Below are 10,656 nucleotides of genomic sequence, written 5' to 3'. Positions count from 1 at the left end.
ATATAGTAGCCATTTTCACCATGAAGACAAAATAAATTCCGAATTTTTGTTTTTCATAATGCAGTATATTATATTAGCTTTAATTTAAGATATATAAAATAGTGTCAGACTTTCGAAAACATTTTCAAAAGTTAAGTGGAAAAAGTTGTCATTTTAAAAACCCCTGTGGGCAGGTAAGGGTCAGATATAAAAAAAAAATATTCTAAATGAAAAGTAAGGACATCATGCATCTATATAAAAAAAAACTATATTGATTTGGTTATTTTTAAAAAAGTTATGGCAGTTTTAAGAAAAAAAATTGAAAAAATTTCGAAAATTAGCGATTTTTAAAATTGTAATTTTTTGAATGATTTCCCCCATTTACGGGAATGTGGGAATTTTTTTCAATTTTAGAGGGTAATGTCTATGGCTAGATAGATTTATGGGAGATAAGTGCCCCATTAATTTTCCCTCATTTACAAAAAAAATATTGTATATAAGATATATGTTTAAATTATAAATATTTTCTTTTCTTATATTTTTATATTTGTCTTATAAAAATTATTTATTTATGTAATTTACCAATAAATCATAAAGTTTTCATCGGGATTTGCTTAAGGAAATATGAGTTGATTGCTTTTAGAGTAATCCAACAATTCTATATAAATATTAAACTCTATCTACAAATTTGGCATCGATGCGTTTTTTATGAAATTGATTTTAATAGTGTTTAAAACTGTTTTATTTAAAAATTTAAATTCATATTATTACTAACTCATAATTCATATAATTCAATTATATGACATTTAATTATCTATTTAGGACATGGAATTGACTATGGGAACCCGAAATGGTTTGGAACGTTTGTATAAAGATAATACAATGAATAATCAAGTAATGGACTTAAAGAAATTTTATACGCTATTGATTTTTTTTAGATTGGTACATAATTTGAATAATAGTGAAATTTTAACATTATTCATTGACGAAGTTAAAAATAGTAAGTAAAATTCTAATTATGATAATAAATTTAAATTTTATTTTTAATAAATTCTGATAAATTTAATACATTTGCATATGTTTTATTTGTATCGTTCAAGGTAATACATCATTTTGAGTTAAGATAGTGTTTAAAGTAGAAAAAACTAGAAGGATGGACTATGGTTCCTCAAAAATGAGGGCGTTTCCGAGTAACACACACCGAATTGCAAAATAGTTTTTTTTAATTTTAAATATAGTACTATAACAGAAACAAGTTGAAAATAAATATTAAAAGTAGCCAATTTAGGAAGGTATCTACACATAAAAATATAAAATGACAAATACAGATGTATAATTTATAAAATATTCAACTAACTAAATTTTGTCAACAACCGTGGTAGGTTCTATTAATAAAACAAATGTTTATATCACCATAAATTTTTTTTTCAATCACTTTGTATTCCTTAATATTTTAAATAATTCAAAAATAAACAAATAGCCATAATTATATCATGGTCGGTCGTGCTTCAAGTACTTATATTACCACGGTCGTATCATAAAATTATTTTCATTTCATAATTATTTTTAGTTTCGATGTGAACTGAGATGGTATTAATTTTACTATGATTTGGTGTTTTTCGTGTTTCTGTTGCCAATTTTTCTCAGCTCTCACAGAACTGATTTCTTTCAATGATACGTCAAATGATTTTTTAGGATAACTTAAGTTCTTCTATTATTATTTTTTTTTAATAATTTTGAAATTTTGATCATTCGTATAAATTTCATGTATTAATATAATACTATAACAGAAACAAGTTGAAAATAAATATTAAAAGTAGCCAATTTAGGAAGGTATCTACACATAAAAATATGAAATGACAAATACAGATGTATAATTTATAAAATATTCAACTAACTAAATTTTATCAACAACCGTGGTAGGATCTATTAATATAACAAATGTATATATCACCATAAATTTTTTTTTCAATCACTTTGTAACCCTTAATATAATAAGTCTTTAGTTCCATATGTAGTCATGCATTAATTGCATAGTTTCTTAAGCTTAAATTAAATAATTAATTAATTAAACTTTTAAATAATTAAAAAATAAACAAATAGCAATAATTATATCATGGTCGATCGTGCTTCAAGTACTTATATTACCACAGTCGTATCATAAAATTATTTTCATTTCATAATTTAAGTTCTAATATAATTATTTTTAGCTTCGATGTGAACCGAGATGGTATTAATTTTACTATGATTTGGTTTTATTCGTGTGTCTGTTGCCAAGTTTTCTCAGCTGTCACAGAACTGATTTCTTTCAATGATACCTCATAAGATTTATTAGGATAACTTAAGTTCTTCTATTATTATTTTTTTTTAATAATTTTGAAATTTTGATCATTCGTATAAATTTCTTATATTAACGTTATTGTTTCTGCGGTAATAATAATGAGATGACTTAAGTTATCTCTTTATTGTCGTACTTAGTCAAAATATTTCGATAAATTTACTTCAAACTAATACTTTGTATTCATAATATTTAATCAATATAATAATTTAAACGTCTTAGGAAGTATTATTAGATTTTCAAGTAATATAAAAACTATTCTTAATATAAATTATTTTATATAATATTATAATAAATTAATTATATTAAGTGATATTTAAATGTCAGTCGGTGATTATTACTTATAAAATTATTGATATTTCCACTTTACTTCTAAATAAAAATGAATTGATAACACATAATTTTTACTTCAGATGAAGACAAAATTATGAATTTGGATCAATTTTCGAAACAAGTGAAAAAAGTTGTACAAATAATTGAGGATCGATTAAAAACTATTTATGAAAAATATCTCAACAAAGATAAAAAGATGACTACAAACGAATTAATAAAAGCTATAGATGAAACTAGTTTCAAAATCACGCAAGATAAAGCTACTAAGTTAATAAATAATGAAAGTATTGACAAACAAGATATCAGCTTTGAAGGTAAAATAAATATTATGTATAATTTTTAAGACTTTTAGACTTTATAGTATCCATTTAAGGACAATGTGATATTTTTCAAAAAGTTTTCGTGACTCCAAAAATGATAGTTTATCTGTCGTCGGGATGGCGAATGGTATCTTAATTTACTAATTTCATTTATAGCCAACCAAATGGAATAATTTGCAATAGATTCCTATATGCCATCAAATTCTATTTAATTTCACTTTTATAACTTGATATAAATATCCCTTAATTTGAAATAAGGATTTCTAAATTTACTATAAAATTAATTTTACTAAATAAAATTATATGCATTATTTTTATTTAGGTAACTTTTAAAATAAAAAATTTCATCTGATATATGATAGAGTCAAGTGGGGTAAATGGAAATTGGGGCAAAAGGAAAAAAATATTATTTAAAATAAATTATTAGTGATTATAGAATTCGGTAATATTATAACCACAGTAAAAATAAGGTATAATAGTGTGCANATTATAACCACAGTACACATAAGGTATAATAGTGTGCAATGATAAAAATATGGAAAATTTGAGGATATGTATAAATTGTTATCACTCGAAAAAGTGTTTATGATTATTTTAGATTATATTTTCTACTCAACGGCNAGTGTTTATGATTATTTTAGATTATATTTTCTGCTCAACGGCTTTTGAGAAGGGCATCTTCATCAAAAATTTAAGTAGAACAGTACAGTTTGAACTAAATTGTCATTTCATATTTACTTATTTACTATACGGCCCTAAAACTAATTTAATATCACTTTTTCTATGGAATTATATTTTTTTTGTAAAACACAAAATAAAAATCAATTGGGGTAAATGGAAATTTGGTTTTGGGGTAAATGGAAATATTAATAACAAATATAATTTGAAATATTACGATCTTTATCATTTTTTTTTCAACTTCAGAGTGCGTAATTATATAAAAAAAAACATATTAACAGTTGTAGAAAATAAAATTTCATTAGAACCTTCAATGTCAAACACTTTTATGGACTAAATTTTTCCAACATCAAGTAATAATATCTCAGTAAACCCAAAAGATATAATATCTATTTTTTCAATTCAATTAATACAATATAAAACTAACAATATAATTTGTGTTACAAAAGACCAAGTTCTTCGTCTTAGAGTAACAAAGTATGGTGAAGTTTTAACAAATAAAAATGTGTTAAAATAATTGGAGGAAGCAACCTCAACGAAAAAGCTAATCAAATATCCTAGTAAACTTGGGAGACATAAGAAAGCTATTAAAGATGCACAAAATATTGTGTTGGAACAATCAATTGATAATATTGATGATGTAGTTTATCATTCATCAGAAGATGATTGTAATGACAATTCATTAGATTTAAGTATGGAAGAAGTTTTATACAATACATCAATTTGGTCTCAAATAAAACCTGGAGTATTTCTTTTAGTAGATTTTATTGGAGGGAACCGTAAGAAACAACATTTTAAGTATGTATGTATAGTTAAACGTATAGATGAAGATGATGGGGGTATTTTAGTCCGAGGATTAAAAAAATATAATGAAATTGGAACTGATTTTTATATTGTTGAAAATGACTTATCAGATATTACAGTAGAGATGATTCTTGCAATATTACCAATACCAACTGAACATAAGAAGAACAGAAAAACGATATACACATTTCCTGGATACATAAATGTCGATGAAAAATAATCAGTTTAGGCACTATGTTACATACTTATTCATACATTAATTTATGTGATATATTTTGAAACTAAAAATGCTGTTAGTTTGTTTATAATTTTTACTTTACATTGTTATTTTTTATGTTAAATTATTATTATCACTATTATATGAAAACAAAAGACTGTTAATATATTTTGAAAGTTTATGAAATAGTAAGTAAGCATTAAACTGTACTAAATTATGTTAAAATAATAAAGATTACCTAATTATTTGACTAATTTAATTGTAATTTATGTAATTCAAACAAATTTTCATTTGCTCCAGGCTTATAACATTATCAACTATACTTTAATTTTCATTTACCCAATACACATTATAGTATGTGGGACAAATGGAAGTTTGTAGGTATCGAATATATGAAATAATATAATAATAGCTGTAATAGAACAATTTCATTTGCCCAATATGTTTGTTCAATATAACACTTGCTGTTGGAAATAGTTATTTTCATTCACCCCAGAATTATGGAGCAAATGTAAATTTTTTATGAAATTTTATATTATTTTTTTCTCTTAAAATAATCAACTATTTTAACGTTTGATTGAAATGTTAGACACATATTGTATATAGTTAAATAGTTTTTATCTAAACCAAAATTAAAAAAAATTATTACTACATGAATCTAATAAAAGTTGTAAAACATGTAAATTTCATTTCCATTTACCCCACTTGACCCTATATTAGTAAAATAACTTTTGATTCGTTATCTAGAAAAGCCAAGCCATATGGCTAAAATGTTTGAAAAAAATGAAAATAGCCGTTCTATACGCTTATTTTTATACTATCGATAATCGTTTTAAATTATAGGGCTTATCTAAAAATTTATAGTTGATAAAAAGTTATTTTATTAATTTATCAAGTTGAATTATTCCAGTATTAATTAAAAAACTGACATCTATTTTCTTTTAATCAATTAATAATATTTTGGTTTATTTTTCTTAGAATTCAGAGAAATGTACGCGAAATATTATCATGAAGTACTTGATGATTTAAAACAAATAAAAGGCTCTATAAATAAAGCTTTTAGGTTAGCAGAATTGGAGGTTACAATTGATTGGACTAAGGCACAAAAGAGAATATGTCAACAAAAAAATATGAGAGATTAGATAGCCTTACATGATGAATGTGTCTACAAAAAGTATGAAACATTCAAGTCGTCCAATCTCCGTTCGTGCTGTTTGTGACACATTATATAAAACCTAAAGATCCTTTTTGCTATTCACTTATTCACTAATCCTTCTTTAGCAAAGTTACTGTCACTAATTATTCCTTATAAACTTCAGTGTATTCTTTTATCTGTCTGAACACCCTTAACTCAATTTTATAAATTTTAAAAAAATCCACTTACTTTTTGTTAAAATAATTAATACTTTTGCATTATAATAAATACGATTTTAATTAAATAATTCATTGCGATAGAATAGAAATAAATATATAAATTGTGAATGTGTTTAAATTTATTTTACAATCAAAATTCATTTAAGTTAACCTGAATGAAAAATTTGTTATAGAATTTTTTTTGCTAAAAATTGAAGTAATGATGGAAAAAAAGGACATTAGGTCCTTATTTATTAGAAGTTGCCTAAAAAAATATTGATAGCGCTGGTTCAAGGGGGGCCCATATCTCCCTTAAATACACCCCTGCTATACACAAAAATTATTAATTTTCTAATTATAATAATTGTGTTTATATTATAGAATAATTAAAAAAAAAATTCAGCAGGTTATTATACGTGAGACTATGTAAAAAATTTAATTTTGATAAAAATATTGGTAATTGCGATTTAACGTTGGCCAGCATAGTTGTCATAGATGAATCCCAATTTAAACGATAAACTCATAGACTCATTCATCATATATGAGAAAAAATATATTATAAAACCATGCGCGTGGACTTAAAAAAAAAAAAAAATAGCTCGTAAAAAGGCGAATAATGAACGGATTGAATTGATTTTCTTATCATATCTCAGGAATGTCATTGTGCGGGTCTGATGAAAATTGCAAACCTTTATTAACTACATTTTGCGTTATTATTGAACTATTATAGTATTGTAATATAGGTCACAATTTTGTAAAACTGAAAACAAGACATTTTTGTATTGTTTGGTTTAATTATGAATTTCTTGATTTATTATTACAAAAATATAATATAGTCTATTATTTGTAAACCTAGAAGTAGAACACTTTTGTAATGTTTAGATTAAATGTAATTCCCCGAATTATTCTTACTAGATCTTTAAGTAATATTTATAAAAATTTTTGAAAATGATTACTATATGAATTTTATAAAAAGAAAAAGAATATATTTTAGTATATAACACGAAATGGAATGAATTTAAAAGGGGGAGAAAGAGAAGACCTCGGGAGTACCGAAGGTAATCTCTTTCCGCGTGATACTTTGTGAATTTAAGTTTTCATTTTGTGTATTATTTATTTATCCGGTTTTTAAGTGTATCAATATTTTATATAATTTTACTTTGATAGATTATATCTTTATTAACTACATTTTGCGTTATTATTGAACTATTATAACTATAATTTAGAACAAAAAGATTGTTCTATATTTAAATACAACAGTATTAATATATATATTTATAATATTCAATTCTTATACTAAATCAACCACTNTATATATAAATTTTTGGTTATATCTAATCATGAGCTAATTATCTTATGGTATAATACTGTAGAAAAGCGTGAAACACTTAATAATAGCCAAGCTATCAAAATGAATAAAATTTTGTCATAGTGTCTTAAAAATTTTTGTACTTCGCAGTTCTTAAAAAAAAATATGGTATTAAATATTATTAAAAATAGAAAATTAAAAAAAAATTTTCTTCGAGTTATCAATTTGAAAAAAATAATGTATTTAAGATTTAAAATAATTCTGTCTTATGTGAGTAAAAATAAGCCCATACATTACGATATTATTAAACACCTGTTTTGTTTTATAAAAAAGCAATTTTAAGATAATATATCAAAATTACAATTGTTGAAAACGTAAATAAAAAAATTAAAATTGAAAAGTATTTAATTTAAGTATTTATTAATATATTCAAAATATCATATACTTTAACATGAATTATATTTTTAAAAGAAGGTATAAGTTTTTAAGATTAGTGAATAATTTTATAATTTATTAAATTATTTTGAATTTAACTTTGATGTTTATTTTAACCACAAAAACAAGTTTAGAGGTATTTTTTTTAAATATTGTTTATTATATAAGCATTAATTTAAGGTAAGTGTGTCGAAAAATGTTTCGAATACTAGGAGTGACGACTATTTTCTCATATTGTGGGTTACATTACAAATCATATAACTATTAATACAGCAGAGTGGTAAATAAGAAACATGACCAATAAAATAAATCAAAATAAATGATTTTTAGTTAAAGAGAATAGTTTAAAAAATATGCAAAAAAACATATGGTTTTGTAAATTAATAAAAATTAAAAATAATATTATTGCTATATTTTAAGTTAAATAGATAATTTATTATGATTATTTATTGAGAAATTTAGCAGCAATTAAAAAAAAACAACTGCAAAACGTCAATGCTTATTAATTTATAGACTTAAATTTTAGTTTTTAGTGATAACTGAAACAAATGAAAACAAGTTCATACTTGTATTATTAGTACAATGATGACAATAAAATAATTATATAAAACTAGTTTTTGCACCTATATTAATAAATAAAATTTTACTTAGTTTTAAATAAGAATTATTATATATTAAAAAAAAAATTAAATTTATTAAACGCTTTTATTTCTATTTTAAAAATACTTAAAAATGACGTTTTTTTAACACTAAATCAACAGAGTATTGTTATAAAATAAATAGAATTTAAATTAATCTATCATTTCAACTGTTTAACTTATTAGTTTTATTCGAAAACGTCAATTTATCAAACCAAAAATGTTTTTCTTTATTTTCATCTCGATGTACCTAACTAGTAGTCTTTCAAACGCAATTCTTTTCAAATATCCACCTTTGGACGAGGTAAAAAGATATTATTTAACTATTAATAAAAGAAAATTGTTAAATTTTTTCTAATTAAAAAATTTATTTTTAGGAATATATAAATATTTATTAAGATGTAGATTATTTATTTTAAATAATTTTATCGTATATTGATATAACATAAAATTTCATGAAAATAGTAATGTGATAAATAAAATGTAGCTAATACTTTATTTTTAAACTATGGTTGCCATATCAATAAAAAAAAAATATTAGTGGGTTTTAATAAATTATTTATTTTTTTTTACAAACTAGGAGCGTCTTGCTTTTAAATAAGAATTTTTCCAAAACTGATTTTAGTTTTTTTTTTTTGGATTTAACAATTTTTATAAAAAAAAAAATAGTAGCACAGTGAGATTACATCACAGTATAGTCGTGGCATAGTTTGACACGTTCACATGATTAGTGGTTTTTTCTTTACATTTATATGTATAATATATGAATACATTATTGTTACTTATGAAAAAATACACTGGTCTACAAAGAATTTTTACCAGGGACCAGAATATACTTTTCTAAACCCATTTAGAGACTACAGTGATGGGGTCCCTGAAATTCNTTGAAAAAAAATTAATGACAGATACAAAAAAATAACACTTAGTAAAATAATTTTAATATGAATAAGAAATGTCCTCTCACGACGGGAGATTACAGTGATGGGGTCCCTGAAATTCATTGAATTTCTAAATAAAATAAAAATTAAATTAGTTAAAAATTGTTTTTTAACTCTAAAAATGAAAAAATTCATTGCCACAGGCGCGTTTGAATATCGTACCCCAAGGGCGAGATACACTAGTGTTACCAACAAAACAACTGTACGTTGCATTCGTCTATCAATAAAAATGGCAATTTAGGCTAGTTCAAATTTAAAATTTATTTTTCTCGACTTAAAAGAAGCAAAAAATATTAAATAATTTCAACTATATATGGTATGTCAATTTTGATTTATATAATATTTGTGAAAATCTGTGTACTCTCTTTGTAAGGTATTTTAAAATAAAATAAAATAAAATACATAACCCAGATTTTGAACACATAAATAATATATTTTTGAATATAGTTGCCATTTTAACCATGAAGACAAACTAAAGTTCAAACATTTTTTTTTCATATTAAAGTATATTACATTAGCTCTAATTTAAGATATTTATAATATATATATAATTTATAATATATATTAGGGTGTCCCTTATTTATAAAATTTAAAAACTACAAAGTGCCACCCCCTAGAATTATTCGAATAAATGAAAAAATAAATTGTACGAAATTTGGAGACGATTGGTCAACTCTAAGACGTGCCCCAAAGGGGTTAAAAATAACCCCCCAAGGGTGATTTTTTAGTTTTTTATATCTATCTCAAAAACTTTAGCTTTTGCAAAAAAGTTTATTTGACCTTTTTTGTAGGTATATAATTTTTCTATAAACAGTATACATACAAAAATTTTCGAAAAGTTTTTATTTAGCCCTAAAAAAATAAAAATGTATATGTTCTATTCTTACCGTTAAAACTGTTAATTTATAAATCGTTCATTATAAAAACATAAAAAAAATTCATTTAACCGTTGTTTTAAATTTAATTTTCTATACATTTTTAATTCGACATTTTTTCTATTATTTACTTTTCAAAACCTACAATTTTTTTTAATTTTAATTAAAAAAAATACATCAAAGTAAAATTAATACCGTCTCAGTGTCACATTAAAGCGAAAATAATGTTCACTTACAAATTTATATACAACCAGAAACTATATAAACTTGTGTGGGTATATCTTACAACACACAATTATTTAAATGGCGGTAGACTTTTATTAAACAAAATTATAACACTAAAATAGACGTATAAACACTAAAAGAAAATATATGTATATACAGTAAGGAAAAATAAAATAATCGAAGTAAACATAATACACGATGACAACAGCGGCGG

The 10,656-nt window shown here is 23.2% G+C and overlaps 1 protein-coding gene across 1 annotated transcript; it reads left to right on the top strand.

Moving 5' to 3' along the window:
- The first annotated feature begins 784 nt into the window (after positions 1-784).
- On the top strand, positions 785-6,148 carry LOC126909000 (uncharacterized). The gene is made up of 3 exons (XM_050691359.1): positions 785-979; positions 2,731-2,964; positions 5,648-6,148. Exons 1-3 carry the CDS (start codon positions 805-807, stop codon positions 5,809-5,811), a joined length of 573 nt encoding a protein of 190 aa, XP_050547316.1. The 5' UTR covers positions 785-804; the 3' UTR covers positions 5,812-6,148.
- Positions 6,149-10,656: the final 4,508 nt, after the last annotated feature.

Source organism: Daktulosphaira vitifoliae, unplaced genomic scaffold (assembly GCF_025091365.1).
Source record: "Daktulosphaira vitifoliae isolate Bord-2020 unplaced genomic scaffold, ASM2509136v1 Scaffold_72, whole genome shotgun sequence".
Classification (NCBI taxonomy): Eukaryota; Metazoa; Arthropoda; class Insecta; order Hemiptera; family Phylloxeridae; genus Daktulosphaira; species Daktulosphaira vitifoliae.
The sequence above is the reverse complement of the archived record's forward strand: the minus strand, read 5'-3'. Positions and strand labels throughout refer to the sequence as shown.